Source organism: Trachypithecus francoisi, unplaced genomic scaffold, assembly GCF_009764315.1.
Source record: "Trachypithecus francoisi isolate TF-2019V2 unplaced genomic scaffold, Tfra_2.0 Lachesis_group13, whole genome shotgun sequence".
In the NCBI taxonomy this organism is placed as follows: domain Eukaryota; kingdom Metazoa; phylum Chordata; class Mammalia; order Primates; family Cercopithecidae; genus Trachypithecus; species Trachypithecus francoisi.
The window spans coordinates 25,836,992-25,852,568 of record NW_022681458.1 but is presented as its reverse complement, the minus strand read 5'-3'; the positions used below and the strand labels follow the sequence as shown (position 1 = coordinate 25,852,568).

The 15,577-nt window shown below is 43.7% G+C and overlaps 1 protein-coding gene across 1 annotated transcript in view; it reads left to right on the top strand.

Annotated features, from left to right (window-relative positions):
• The window catches only part of ATIC (5-aminoimidazole-4-carboxamide ribonucleotide formyltransferase/IMP cyclohydrolase), a 37,924-nt gene that overhangs the window by 2,781 nt on the left and 19,566 nt on the right, over positions 1-15,577 (top strand). The window contains exons 3-7 of the mRNA XM_033230380.1: positions 3,831-3,907; positions 5,648-5,714; positions 10,179-10,267; positions 11,209-11,360; positions 12,039-12,195. Coding sequence (XP_033086271.1) covers positions 3,831-3,907; positions 5,648-5,714; positions 10,179-10,267; positions 11,209-11,360; positions 12,039-12,195 — 542 coding nt within the window. The remainder of the gene's footprint in view (positions 1-3,830; positions 3,908-5,647; positions 5,715-10,178; positions 10,268-11,208; positions 11,361-12,038; positions 12,196-15,577) is intronic.

Sequence of the window (15,577 nt, the reverse complement as noted above, 5' to 3'; positions counted from 1 at the left end):
AGCTGGGATTACAGGTGCCCGCCACCATGCCAGCTAATTTTTTTGTATTTTTGGTAGAGACGGGGTTTCACCATGTTGGCCAGGCTGATATCGAACTCCTGACCTCAAGTGATCCGCCCGCCTCGGCCTGCTGGGATTACAGGTGTGAGCCACCACACCCGAGGCCAAGATTTTGTAGGGGTGGAAAGGTGTCATGACCAATTTTTTTTTTTTTTTTTTTGAGACGGAGTCTCCCTCTGTCGCCCAGGCTGGAGTGCAGTGGCCAGATCTCAGCTCACTGCAAGCTCCGCCTCCCAGGTTCACGCCATTCTCCTGCCTCAGCCTCCCGAGTGGCTGGGACTACAGACGCCCGCCACCTCACCCGGCTAGTTTTTTGTATTTTTTAGAAGAGGCGGGGTTTCACCGTGTTCACCAGGATGATCTCGATCTCCTGACCTTGTGATCCACCCGTCTCGGCCTCCCAAAGTGCTGGGATTACAGGCTTGAGCCACTGCGCCCGGCCAATCACGACCAATATTTTTATAAGAGAAGACAGATTATAATCAGAAAAGCATAACAAATTTATTTAACAAAGTTTTACATGACACAAGAGCCTTCAGAACGAAGACCCAGAGATAGAGGGAAAACCATCATTTTTATGTTTAGGTGCAACAACGAATGCACAGAAGGTAGAAGTATGATTGGACGCAAGGATATGCTGTATGCTAGTAGACTGAGGTGGAGAAAGCCAGGAAAGCCTGTCTGTCCAGATTCTTCTTGGCGTCTCTAAAATTCCTTCTCCACCCTGCCCTCCAACAGGGTCTCCTGTCCTACTATTGGGCAAGGAGATGAGAGGATTTCTTTATGGCCAGCTCCTAGACAGAAAGCCAGGGGTAAGTCAGAATCATAAGTTTAATTTTTATGACTGACTTTAGGAAAAGGGGTTCTAGTTTCTGTAACCTGCCCTGGGGAAGAGAAATTCTGGTTTCTGTGACTTCAGGGAAGAATGAAGGGTGAGAGGCAAGAGGGCAGGAGAAAGTTAGATTTTTTTTTTTTTTTGAGAGAGTCTTTGCTCTGTCGCCCAGGCTGGAGTGCAGTGGCACAATCATGGCTCATTGCAGCCTCCAACTCCCAGGCTCAGGCAATCCTTCTACTTCAGCCTCCTGAGTAGCTGGGACTACAGGTGCACACCAGCATGCCTGACTAATTTTTGTATTTTTAATAGAGATGGTTTCACCATGTTGTCCGCCTGGTCTTGACCTTCTGGGCTTAAGCAATTATGCCTTCCTTGGCCTCCCAAAGTGCTGGGATTACAGGTGTGAGCCACCGTGCCTGGACAAGATCTTGGTTCTGGCTGGGCGCAGTGGCGCATGCCTGTAATCCCAGCACTTTGGGAGGCTGAGGCTGGCGGATCATCTGAGGTCAGGAGTTTGAGCCCAGCCTGGCCAACATGGGGAAACCCCATCTCTGCTAAAAATACAGAAAAGAATCAGTCAGGTGTGGTGGTGTGCACCTGTAATCCCAGCTACTCAGGAGGCTGAGGCAGGAGAATTGCTTAAACCCAGGAGGTGGAGGTTGCAGTGAGCTGAGATTCTGCCACTACACTCCAGCCTGGGTAACAGAAAGAAACCCTGTCTCAAAAAAAAAAAAAAAAGATCTTGGTTCTGAGGCTGCTTCTGAGCATAGTTTTGGGTAGTGTTATCTACAATCATTTTATCCCAGGAAGTTAACCATTACCTCGCCATGAGGTAAACTGATGGATTTTCATTGGATTTTAATTAGTGAGTATACAGCAGTGAGCATACATAGAATTATTTCCCAAGACTACAGCCATTATGTATAAGTTCTTCAGTTCAAAGGAGTAGCAAGCTTTTTAATTACCCCAAAGGTTTAATTCTAGAAGTAAATCCACCTTCTCTAAGTTTTAAGTGACTGTCTTCATTTGGAGGAAATGGATTTTATTTCCTGAACCCCAGGAAAAGAAATTTTGAATTTGAAAACATTTATGTCACCAGTTTGTGGATGTTAGAACTGTGTGTGTCATTGGTCAAACACCAGTCTTTTGTAAATGGCTCCCCTTAATAGGAGCATCTACCCAGGAAATTCCATATCTTACTGGCAGAACTTGCTACTTTGAAGTGTTTATTATAGTCTCAGCTACTTGGAGGATTACTTAAGCCCGGGAGTTCTAGGCGGCCATGCACTGTGGTTGTACGTGTGGATAACCACTGTACTCCAGTCTGGGCAACACAGTGAGATCCCATCTCAAAAAAAGCTATGTATGTTGATTGTAGAAAATTCGAAAGTGTGGAAAACTGTAAAGAAGGTAGTAAAAATGGATTGTAATTCTTAACATGTTAATATATTTTTCTTCTAGCATTTTTATAAGCATGCACTTTATTTCATAGCTTACACAGAAGATAGATGCAGTTCTGCTTCCTGCTTTATTTATGTTTATTTACTTATTTATTTTTTGAGATGGAGTTTCGCTCTTGTTGCCCAGGTTGAAATGCAGTGACATGATCTTGGCTCACTGCAACCTCCGCCTCCTGGGTTCAAGCAATTTTCCTGCCTCAGCCTCCCGAGTAGCTGGGATTACAGGCATGCACCACCATGCCTGCCTAATTTTGTATTTTTAGTAGAGGTAGGATTTCACCATGTTGGCCAGGCTGGTCTCGAACTCGACCTCAGGTGATCCATCTGCCTTGGCCTGCCAAAGTGCTGGGATTACAGGTGTGAGCCACCCCACCCAGCCCCTGCTTTATTTTTTCTTATATATTGTGGACATTTTTACATACCATTACAACTTATAAAGTCTGCCAGAGTGTTCATGGTTACAGCTTTCTAGGGGTCAGCTTGGTGATACAGATTAATATTTAAATACAGTCCTTCACTTGACCCTTTGTCACGTTGTGTGATTATTTTTTCTAGTTTACTTTTTTCTCCATGTAAGACTTTTTATTTGACATTTCTGTAATCAGACCTCTCAATCTTTTGTTTAATAATTGCAAAGAATATTATACATATTTAATTTTGCTACATACATGATTTTTTAAATGCTTAAACCTTTGATTCATACGGAATGTATTTTTGTGTGGTTTTAACCAGTTATTCCAATACCACCACTTTATTAAATAGTCTTTTATGTCTTCACTCACTTGATATGCTATCTTCATGTGTTGTTCTCGTTGTTTTTTGAGATTAGAGTCTTGCTCTGTCGCCCAGGCCGCAGTGCAGTGGCATGGTCTCGGTTCACTGCAACCTGCATCTCCTGGGTGCAAGTGATTCTCCTGCCTCAGCCTCCAGAGTAGCTGGGATTATAGGTGCCCGCCACCACGCTTGGCTAATTTTTTGTATTTTTTTAGTAGAGATGGGTTTCATCATGTTGGCCAGGCTGGCCTTGAACTCCCCAACTCAGGTGATCCATCTGCCTTGGCCTTCCAAAATGCTGGGTTTACAGCCATGAACCACTGTGCCCGGCCAAGGATATTTCTAATGCTTTTTGTTACATACTGCCAACTTCTCAGTTGTATTTCTTAGTAATATTTAATGAGTGTGGCTTATGATTCAGTTTCTAAATTTTCTGAAAATTATAAAACCAATGCTGTGATAGTTACCAATTATCCCTGAACATACACAATGGTTAGGAAATATATTAAATAACCTTTTTTTTGGAAAGTTAATAGAATTTTACTTAAGAAATCAAATATAGTGAAAGACTTAAAAAATCAGAATTTTCTTGTTGAATTCACGCTCAAAATCTCTTGAAATGGAAACAGTAGATGCTTTGAATAGTGTAAAATAAGAGTTCAGCCACACCACTAGTACTCTTCTGTTTATCTGTTTTTCAGAGATGTCTCCGAGTTGACAGGATTTCCCGAAATGTTGGGGGGACGTGTGAAAACTTTGCATCCTGCAGTCCATGCTGGTAAGTGGTTGGTATCTTTCGTGTAGAACAGTCAGTGGTTTCCAGGAATATTTTAGTTGATAACGTCCTAAAATAAAGGAAGAAAAAGGCTCAAGAGAAATTTGCATATGAAGTTAATGTTACGAAGTTGCTGACAAATTTCATAATACGTTAGAACTAGTTTAAAATCCGGCTTGTCTTACTACTTGATGAATTCAGATTGTTTTCCTCTGCTTGCTATTAGTCCTCACCTGATGCCTAATTTAGAGGCTGGTATTTCCTGCTCGAGTGGCTGAAGATATTTAGATTTCATAGTATGAAAAGACTTTTAAAATAGTTCAGACTTAGAATGAAGCATCACAATGTAACCGACTTGCAAAAGAGCGTTTTTTCAAAGTGCTTTACATTTGTTCATTCACCTGAGAATGAACTATATATAAACCAAAGTGACAAGAAACTGATATCCTAGTTTGTCAGTTGTGGTATGATTTGGTGAATAAAGCTGAGTGGCTACAGATCATCAGACATCCATTGACTTACAGGAACGCATAGACTGTTCTGGAACTAGCAACAGTTTTGTAAAATTCCGTTTGCCTTTTTTATATTTTATTGCTCAAGAAAAGGGGATCAAGAACTGAAGAAAAGATTTTTAAATGTATCCTTTTTTTTTTTTTTTTTTTTTTGAGACAGGGTCCCACTCTTGCCCAGGCTGGAGTGCAGTGGTGCGATCACGGCTCGCTATAGCCTCTGCCTGCCTCCCAGGCTCAAGCAGTTCTCCCACCTCAGCCTTCCAAGTAGCTGGGACTAGAGGCATATGCCACCACAACCAACTAATTCTTGTATTTTTTTTTTTTTTTTTTTGAGACAGAGTCTTGCTCTGTCACCGGGCTGGAGTGCAGTGGCCAGATCTCAGCTCACCGCAAGCTCCGCCTCCCGGGTTTATGCCATTCTCCTGCCTCAGCCTCCCGAGTAGCTGGGACTATAGGCGCCCGCCACCTCACCCGGCTAGTTTTTTGTATTTTTTAGTGGAGACGGGGTTTCACCGTGTTAGCCAGGATGGTCTCGATCTCCTGACCTCGTGATCCGCCCGTCTTGGCCTCCCAAAGTGCTGGGATTACAGGCTTGAGCTACCGCGCCCGGCAATTCTTGTATTTTTTATAGAGAAGGTGTCTCACCTTGTTGCCCAGGCTGGTCTCGAACTCCTGGGCTCAAGCAGTCCCCCACCTTAGCCTCCCAAAGTGCTGGTATTACAGGCATGAGCCACTGTGGCCAGCCAAATATATCTGTTAATCCTGATTTTTTGGTCTGATAACTCCTCAACTATATGTTTGATATTCTTTAAGAATATTATGCTGGGCATGGTGGCTCTTGCCTGTAGTCCCAGCACTTTGAGAGCTGAGACAGGAGAATTGCTTGAGCCCAGGAGTTTAAGATCACCCTGGGCAACACGGCAGTACCCCCCTTCTCTTTAAAAAAATTAAAAAGACCAGCTGGGTGTGGTGGTGCATGCCTGTAGTCCCACCTACTTGGGAGGCTGAGGTAGGAGGATTGCTTGAGCCCTGGAGGTTAGAGCTGTAGTGAGTTGTGATTACGCCACTGCAATCCAGCCTGGGTGATAGAGCGAGACCATCTCAAAAAAAAAAACAAAAATTTGTTTTTAATCAAGAGGATTTAATTTGATTGAAGACACTATGTTGAAAGAAATTCCTTAATCTTACTTGTTTTTTGAACTTAATACTTGGTTTAACTTTGTTAAATTAGGAATCCTGGCTCGTAATATCCCAGAAGATAATGCTGACATGACAAGACTTGATTTCAATCTTATAAGGTAAAAACCTGAAATTGAACTTTTAACACATTATGACCAATGACAAAGACTGTGCCAAACCTGGTATCCCTGGTTTTTCTTACTCACTATAAACCTTTACTGCCTGCCTTCTGTGTGACTTTGTATGTGTGTAAGCATTTTGGTTTGGCCGGATTTATATAACCAAAATACATACTTAAAGTTTTTAGGAAGTTAGAATCTAAATCTTAGTATGTATAGGTTGAGTAACCCCCATCTGAAATGCTTAGGACCCAGAAGTGTCTTGGATTTCAGATTTCTTCAGATTTTGGAATATTTGTGATAACATATCAGTTGAGCATCCCTCAGAAATCCGAAATGCCCCAGTGAGCATTTCCTCTGAGTGTCGTGTTGACATGCAAAAAGTTTCAGATTTTGGAGCGTTTTAGATTTCAGGTTTTCCTATTAGGGATTATCAACTTGCACAACTAACTGAGTTATTTGCATAAAGATACTGGCTGTTTCTCTTAAATATACATGATAGCTTTACTGAGATCTAATCCACATACCATACAACTCACCAATTTAAAATGTACAAATCAGTGGTTCACAGAAGTTGTGCAACCATTACTGTGTTAGTCTATTCTGCATTGCTATAAAGGAATACTAGAAGCTGGGTAATTTATAAAAATAGGTTTATTTTGGCTCATGGTTCTACAGACGGTACAAGAAGCATGTTGCCAGCGTCAGCTTCTGGTAAGGGCTTCAGGAAGCTTACAGTCACAGTGGAAGGCAGAGGGGGAGCTGGCATATCACTTGAGAGAAGAAGCAAGAGAGAGGGAGAGGAGGAGTTGCCCAGCTCTTTTACTTTTTAAATTTTATTCTTAATTTAATTTTATTTTATTTTGAGACAGGGTCTCGCTCTGTTGCTCAGGTTGGAGTTCAGTGGCACGACCTTGGCTCACTGCAACCTCTGCCTCTCGCATTCAAGTGATTCTCCTGCCTCAGCCTCTTGAGTAGCTGAGATTATAGGCATTTCTCACCACGCCCAGTTCATTTTTACTATTTTTAGTAGAGATGGGGTTTCACCATGTTGGTCAGGCTGGTCTCAGAACTCCTGACCTCAAATGATCCACCCACCTTGGCCTCCCAAAGTGCTGGAATTAGGTGTGAGCCACCACGCCTGGCCTTCCTGGCTCTTTTAAACAACCAGCTCTACATGAACTCAGAGTGAGGACTCATTATGGGGAGGGCACCAAGCCATTCATAAGGGATCTGCCCTTGTGACCCAGTCACCTCCCACCAGGCCACACCTCCAACATTGGGGATCACATTTCAAAATGAGATTTGGAAAGGACACACATCCCAAACCATATTAATTGCCACATCCCAGGTTGGTCTTGAACTCCTGACCTCAGGTGATGTGCCCTTCTTGGCCTCCCAAAGTGCTGGGATTATAGGTGTGAGCCACCACGCCCAGCCCACAAAAGTTTTTAATTTTGATGATGTTGAATTTGTTTATTTTTTTGTTGCTTGTGTTAATGGTGTCATATCTAAGAAACCATTGTCTAATCCTCAGTGATGAAGATTTTTGTGTATATTTTCTTTCTTTTTTTTTTGAGATGGAGTTTCCCTCTTGTTGCCCAGGCTGGAGTGCAGTGGTATGATCTTGGCTCACTGCAACTTCTGCCTCCCGAGTTCAAGTGATTCTCATGCCTCAGCCTCCCAAGTAGCTGGGATTACAGGCGCCTGCTACCACGCCCAGCTAATTGTTTTGTGTTTTTAGTAGAGACGGAGTTTCTCCATGTTGACCAGGCTGGTCTCGAACTTCTGACCTCAGGTGATCTACCCGCCTTGGCCTCCCAAAGTGCTGGAAATACAAGCGTGAGCCACTGCACCCGGCCTGTGTACATTTCTTTTAAGAGTTATTTTAGTGTTAACTATTATACTTCAGTCTTTGTTTCATTTTAAGTTAATATTTATATACAGACATGAAATAGAAGTCTTACTTTATTTTGTTTGTGGCTGTCCAGTTGTCTCAAAATCGTTTGTTGAAAAGACTGTTCTTTGCCCAGTTGAATGGTCTTGGCACCCTTGGTCTGTGTGCCTATTGTTATGCCAGTACTACACTATTACACAGGTTGGTAATAAATTTTGAAATCAGCAAGTGTGAGTCCTCCAACTTCCTTTTTCTTATTCAAGAATGGCTTTGACTCTTCGGGGTCCCTTGTATTTCCACGTGATTTTTAGAATCAGCTTGTCCATTTCTGCAAAACAACGCAGTTGGAATTTTCATAGGGATTGTGTTGAATCTATTGATCAATTTGGGAAATGTTGCCATCGTAAGAATATTAAATTTTCCAGTCCGTAAACATGGGGTGTCTTTCTATTCATTTAGATTGTCTTTAATTTCTTTTAACATTGTCTTGTGAAGTAGAATTGTTTTCTTAATTTTTTTCTCATTCATTGCCAATGTATATTTTAATACAATTGAATTTTGTATATTATTCATATATCCTGTGGCTTTGCTGAACTCATTTATTAGTGCTAAGAGGTTATTTTTGTGAATTTGGGACTTTCGGTATACTAGATGATATCATCTGCAAATAGAGATAACTTCACTGCTTTCTTTCCAGTCCTGATGCCTTTTATTTTCTTTTCTTTGCTAATTGCCCTGGCTAGAACTTCTAGTACAGTGTTCAGTAGAAGTGGTAAGAATGGACGTTATTGTTTTGTTCCTTTTCTTAAGACGGAGTTTTGCTCTTGTCACCCGAGTTGGAGTGTAATTGCGTGATCTTGGCTCACTGACCTCCACCTCCCGGGTTCAAGTGATTCACCTGCTTCAGCCTCCCAAGTAACTGGGATTACAGGCATGTGCCACTTTGCCCAGCTAATTTTGTATTGTTAGTAGAGACTGGGCTTCTCCATGTTGGTCAGGCTGGTCTTGAACTCCCAACCTCAGGTGATCTGCTCTCCTCAGCCTCCCAAAGTGCTGGGATTACAAGTGTGTGCCACCTTGCCCGACTAATTTTTGTATTTTTAGTAGAGACGGGGTTTCACCATATTGACTAGGCTGGTCTCAGACTTCTGACCTCAAGTGATCTGCCTGGCTTGGCCTCCCAAAGTGCTGGGATTACATGTGTGAGCCACCGGCTCAGCCTCCTATCTTATTTCTGAGTTTAGGGGAAAAGTATTTAGTCTTTCACCATCAAGTATGATGTTAGCTGTGGGTTTTTCTTACTCTGTCATGTTCAGTAAGTTCCCTTCTATTTTTAATTAGTTGAATATTTTTATATGAATAGCTGTTGAATTTTGTCAAATCCTTTTTGTACATCTATTGAGATGATCAGGTGGTTTTTCCGTTTTTCTAGATGCAGTTTGTTAGTGTTTTGTTGAGGGTTTTTGTGTGAAGGTACGTACCTAAGAGATACTGATCTCTAGTTTTCTTGTGACATTTGTCTGGTTTTTTTTTTTTTTTTTTGAGACAGAGTCTCGCTCTGTCGCCCTGGCTGGAGTGCAGTGGCCAGATCTCAGCTCACTGCAAACTCCGCCTCTCGGGTTTACGCCATTCTCCTGCCTCAGCCTCCCCAGTAGCTGGGACTACAGGCGCCCGCCACCTCGCCCGGCTAGTTTTTTATATTTTTTTAGTAGAGACGGGTTTCACCATGTTAGCCAGGATGGTCTCGATCTCCCAACCTCGTGATCCGCCCGTCTCGGCCTCCCAAAGTTCTGGGATTACAGGCTTGAGCCACCGCGCCCGGCCATTTGTCTGGTTTTAGTAGGAGGGCAGTAGACTTAATAAAGGTGAGCTGCAAAGTGTTTCCCCTCCTCTTCTGTTCTTCTGTTTTTTGTTTTTAATTAGTTTTCAAGTTAGGCTTGTTTGGCTAGGGAGCCTGCCCCCAGAGCTCCTCGCACTACAGGCCTAGGAGTGGAAGTGTACTTCACTAATTGTTAATTTTAGATTACTTCTGTATTTTAAATTATTCTTTTGGCATTCCTGTTACCATCATTTTTATGACCTCTCTGAAGGCAAAACAAATGTTTCACCCTTAGAATGCTCTGATATTTTTCATCATTGTACCAATCCATTGGAAAAAGAATCTAAATTCTAATGTTCTGAGTAATAGTGATCACATTCCAAAATGCGGATGTCTGTAATCTTGTACTTTATACTTTTATTAAAATGTTTTATAAATTTTTGATGGCTTGGTGGTTCGGGGTAGCTAAGGTTACGCAAGCAGCAGCGTTGCAGTGTGAAGTGGAGGGAGTACTGTGTATCCAGATCTGGAGAGCACCTGCTGACTACATTCCCTCTGCTCGACCCCAGCAGGACACCTTGACTTTTTAACACACTCGTTAGAACTCTAAAATGTCAGGCTCACAATTTATATTTTAGTTCTATATGGATTTTGGTTACGTTAATAGCACTGACTTGTTTTTTTCCTAGATAGCTATAAACCACATGAGTGGGGTTTTTAATGACAGCCAGATTTGTCTTTGTTTTAGAGTTGTTGCCTGCAATCTCTATCCCTTTGTGAAGACAGTGGCTTCTCCAGGTGTAACTGTTGAGGAGGCTGTGGAGCAAATTGACATTGGTAAGTCAGAAAAACCATTTTAGAAGACTGAGAGAGGAGAGAATTATTTAAATTTTAGTGAGATTTCATTTTGACTTTCATTACTGAGGAGATAGAAAATAGCTACTTCTGGATTGTGTTTTGGGATTACTATAATTCATTTATATTTTCTTTTTTTATTTTTTTTGAGATGGAGTCTGGCTCTGTCGCCCAGGCTGGAGTGCAGTGGCACGATCTCGGCTTACTGCAAGCTCCGCCTCCTGGGTTCACGCCATTCTCCTGCCTCAGTCCCCCGAGTAGCTGGAACTATAGGTGCCCGCCAGCACGCCCGGCTAATTTTTTGAGGTTTGTTTAGTAGAGATGGGGTTTCACCATGTTAGCCAGGATGGTCTTGATCTCCTGACCTCGTGATCCACCTGCCTTGGCCTCCCAAAGTGCTGGGATTACAGGCATGAGCCATCGCGTCCGGCCTCATTTATATTTTCTAAGCTATTTTTTGTGTGCAGAGATTCATCTGGGTTATTTTCCTGATTTTTTTCTCTTTTTTTTTTTTTGAGATGGAGTCTTGCTCTGTCACCCAGGCTGGAGTGCAGTGGCGCAATTTCGGCTCACTGCAACCTCTGCCTCCCAGGCTCAAGTGATTATCCTGCCTCAGCCTTCTGAGTAGCTGGGATTACAAGCGCACACCACCAAGCCCAGCTAATTTTTTTTTTATTTTTAGTAGAGACGGGATTTTGCCATGTTGGCCAGGCTGGTCTCGAACTCCTGACCTCAGGTGATCCATCTGCCTCAGCCTCCCAAAGTGCTGGAATTCCAAGTGTGAGCCACCGTGCCCCCAGCTTATTTTCCTGATTTTTAAGTCAAGAATTAAAATGGAAGTACATGCACAATGACTTTATTTGAAAGAGGTTCATAAGCTGATAGGGCCACACAAAAATCAATACGTCTTTTGTTCTTCAAAGGTGGAGTAACCTTATTGAGAGCTGCAGCCAAAAACCATGCTCGAGTGACAGTAGTGTGTGAACCAGAGGACTATGTGGCGGTGTCCACAGAGATGCAGAGCTCCGAGAGTAAGGACACCTCCTTGGAGACTAGATGCCAGTTAGCCTTGAAGGTGGGATGTACTTTCATGATATTGTGATTTATATCGATGGAGTGCAGCGTTTGCCAGACCAGGCAGTATTCAATTCTTGGTAGATTGCATCACCTACCAAAGCTCTGTGTGGGGTTGCTGTCCTTTTGTTAAAAATTGAGAGACCAGCTATTACAGAGGTATTCTGTCACAGAGATTGAAAGAGGGCCGGCGCGGTGGTTCACACCTGTAATCCCAGCACTTTGGGAGGCCGAGGCTGGCGGATCACCTAAGATCAGGAGTTCGAGACCAGCCTGGCCAACGTGGTGAAACCCCGTTTCTACTAAAAATACAAAAATTAGCTGGGTGTAGTGGTGTGTGCCTGTAATCCCAACTGCTCTGGAGACTGAGGCAGGAGAATCGCTTGAACCCAGGAGGCGGAAGTTGCAGTGAGCCGAGATCACACCACTGCACTCTAGCCTGGGTGGCAGAGTGAGACTTTGTCTCCAAAAAAAAAAAAAAAGATTGAAAGAGAATTGGAAAGGGGTAATTTGTTGGGGCATTCATTGCTTTGGTGTCATTCGTAGTGTCATCATGTTGTGCAGCCACCACATAGCACTGAATGGTGAGGAGATCTTGTTTGCTGTGGACCTAGAAAACCGTCTTGTCCCCGCTTTGGAAAGTGCTGCTAGTGTCTCACAAAACTTACGCTTTTTGCAGGCATTCACTCATACGGCACAATATGATGAAGCAATTTCAGATTATTTCAGGAAACAGTACAGCAAAGGCATATCTCAGATGCCCTTGCGGTATGGAATGAATCCTCATCAGACCCCTGCCCAGCTGTACACACTGAAGCCCAAGCTTCCCATCACAGGTAAAGCCTGAGCGTTCTGTGGTGTGGTTTGCTGTGTCTGGAGAGTGTGTGTTTCTCTGTATTGCATCCGATGTGGTTCACATTCAGAAGATGATACGTTCCATAATGCCTCTTGTAGCCATCTGATAACCATCTGGTTGGAGATGCCGTTTGGACTAAAGAGCACAGAAGTTGAGTAGTCTGGCGTTCTGAAAAGGTGTCATGGGGGAGATGGAGATTGGAATGTCTTTGCCATGTGGATGGTTTTGAAGACATGAGACAGGATGGGATGGCCTGGATTTTGTAGAGAAGAGGGTCAAGAATGAGCTTTGGGGTAAAGGCTTGGTAGGTATACTGTGGAGGAACCAGCAGAAGAAAACCTGTGAAATTCCTGTTGCTGACTCTTGAGGAGCAAGTTTTCTAAGCGCTTAGGTTTCCCCAGACATTACTGAAGAAACTGCAGCCTCTGGCAGAAGTCTGACTATTCTCCAAGGTCTGCTTTGTGGTGAGCCAGTCCTGGGGGTTGGTGCTGGGTATGGAAGGAGCCTGATGACCACTGGCAGGTTTGCTTCCAAGGAGCCATTTGCTGAGAGGGACAGCTGTAATACTGGATGCTGACTTCTGCTCTGGCATTAGGATATAGCCTCTCCTCCAGGAAGGACCCAATATTTGATGAAGTAACATAAACCATCAAGTGCTCAGGAATTTGAATTGTTTTGGAGACCTAAATGTGGTGATGGTCTAGCACAGAGCAGTTGTGCATTTGAGAACAGAAAAGGGACTGTTTGTTTTGCAAATGTTGTAAGAAGCAGTTTCCTTGGAATGTTGGAGCTAGAAGCCCAATTGAAGTAGGCCAAAGTAGAAATGTGATGTCAAGTACTAACAATGTTAAAGAGGTTTCTTTGAACAGAGAAAGTAGGACTTCCCATGGGTTTGTAGAGTTTAGAGAGAGTTTTTAGATTTGTGTCCTGTTCTGTTCCAAAGGTAGGCTGTGAGAGCCTGTCCTGCTCTGGTACAAGGGAGAGTGGGGGCAGGGACAGAGTTGAGAGTCCCAGGCATGGAGGCCTTGGAATTCCAAGCACTGCTGGGGTAGCTGGCCTTGGCTGAGAGCAAGGGCAGCCTCCTTCCTGCCTGGGGCGGTCAGCATTTGCTGGGGGGATGCAGCCTGGGCTTCCTTTCTGTCACCAGCTGAGAGAGCCATGGGGAGGAGAGCAGCGTGCCAGGTGGGAGGAGAATCTGAAATAGTCTTCATGTTTGCCACGTTCTATCGTTCTGCCTCAGATACATGTTTTTTTTTTTTTTTTTAAATTAAGATGACGGAGTCTCGCTCTATCACCCAGGCTGGAGTGCAGTGGCACAATCTCTGGTTCAAGCAATACTCCTGCCTCAACCTCCTGAGTAGCTGGGATTACAGGTGCGCACCACCATGCCTAGCTAGTTTTTCTATTTTTAGTAGAGACGGGGTTTCACCATGTTGGCCAGGCTGGTCTCAGACTCCTGACCTCAAGTTATTTGCCCGCCTCAGCCTTCCCAAGTGCTGGGATTACAGGCGTGAGCCACCACACCTGGCCTCAGATACATTTTGACACTAACACTTCCCAAGTCCCCATAGACACCTGTGAAGTCCACTAGACTGAAGTAATCTAAGTAATTTGTTTTCTCTCTTGGCCCTTCTGCGCTTCACAGCACAGTAATCTTTTAAAAATGGAAATCAGATGATGTGAGACCCTACTGAAAACCATTCCTTGGCTTGGCTTAAGCACCTTGCCCTGCCTCACAAACCCTGTGCTGCCTGCCTGCCACCTGTCTGCCCCTTCTGCAGCTCTCCCTGCCCTGGCTCCTAGCCCCTCTGCCCTGTGCCTCCAGTGGGCCCAGCTCCTTCCAATCCAGAGCCTCTGGGGCCTTGTCCCCTTCACCCAGAATTCTTCCCTCTGCCCTTCATGATCCTGGTTTCTTGTTGTTCAGTCCTCACCTCCTCAGAGAAGTCTTCCCTGACCACTTAGACCAAAGTAACCGCCCATCATGCTTTCATCCCGTCACCTGGTTTTGCTGCACGTGTTTCTGTTTATTCCGTTCAAGTTGTCGTTCCCCATTAGAATGGCAGCTTCTTTTTTTTTTTGAGATGAAGTTTCACTCTTTTTTGCCCAGACTGGAGCTCAGTGGTGCTATCTTGGCTTACCGCAACCTCCGCCTCCCAGTTTCAAATGATTCTCCTGCCTTAGCCTCCCGAGTAGCTGGGAATACAGGCTCCTGCCACCACAACCAGCTATTTTTGTATTTTAGTAGAGATAGGGTTTCACCATGTTGGCCGGCTGGTCTTGAGCTCCTGACCTCAGGTGATCTGCCTGCCTCGGCCTCCCAAAGTGCTGGGATTACAGGCATGAGCCACAGCGCCCTGCCAGGATGTCAGCTTCTGAGAGCAGAAGCTGCATCTGTTTTTGTTTGTTGCTGAATCCCCAGGGCTTAGAACTGACTGCTTGGCACCTTCCCTAAATGTTTACTGAATGAACAATTAGAAACCTGATATTTTGCACAAATTTTTCCTTCTAGGACTTATTGAAACCGATTTGTCTGCTGTTATATCTGAGCTATTTCCTGCTTGTAGTTTATATTCTCCATTAAGATTCTGAGGCAAAAAAAAAATCCCTATGTACTGTCAGTTCTTACACTTGTCATTTTCCAGCGCGTTTTCCCTGGACTATATAAAAGGCTTCATTGTTCCTTAGACTGTGTGTGTGTTTCTTTTGAAGTTTAAAGTATTATTTGTGGTAAACATGGCAGAGATGGCCCTGGACACATAAATAAGCGTTTCTTGTGTGAGATTCCCAGGGTTTCTCCCCAACATGGACTTATTTCCACAGCAGAAAAGGCAGTTTGCTTTTTCATATGGTTTGAGTGTTTGGCAGCGATGTTATTACAAAGTGTACAGTTGTGTCTGTATCTAAAACAAAATTGAAGCAAGAACAAAGATGAGGTTGTATGAGTATGTGTATGTGTCTGAGATTTTAATGACTGGTTTGCTTATGTTTGGAAACACGAAGATTCCTATTTATTTCAGCTATTTACTAGATTAAGCAACTTTCATCATTTCTCTGTTGTACTTTCTATTTCGGTTATTAATGTCTTGGAAAATTTGATATTTGAAGGGGAACCAGATACCCTTTTTTTTTTTTTTGAGGCAGAGTCTTGCTCTGTTGCCCAGGCTGGAGTACGGTGGCATGATCTCGGCTCACCACAAAGTCTGCCTCCCAGGTTCAAGCGATTCTCCTGCCTCAGCCCCCTGAGTAGTTGGGATTACAGGCATGTACCACCACGCCTAGCTAATTTGCATATTTTTAGTAGAGATGAGGTTTCACCATGTTGGCCAGGCCAGTCTGAAACTCCCAACCTCAGATGATCCACC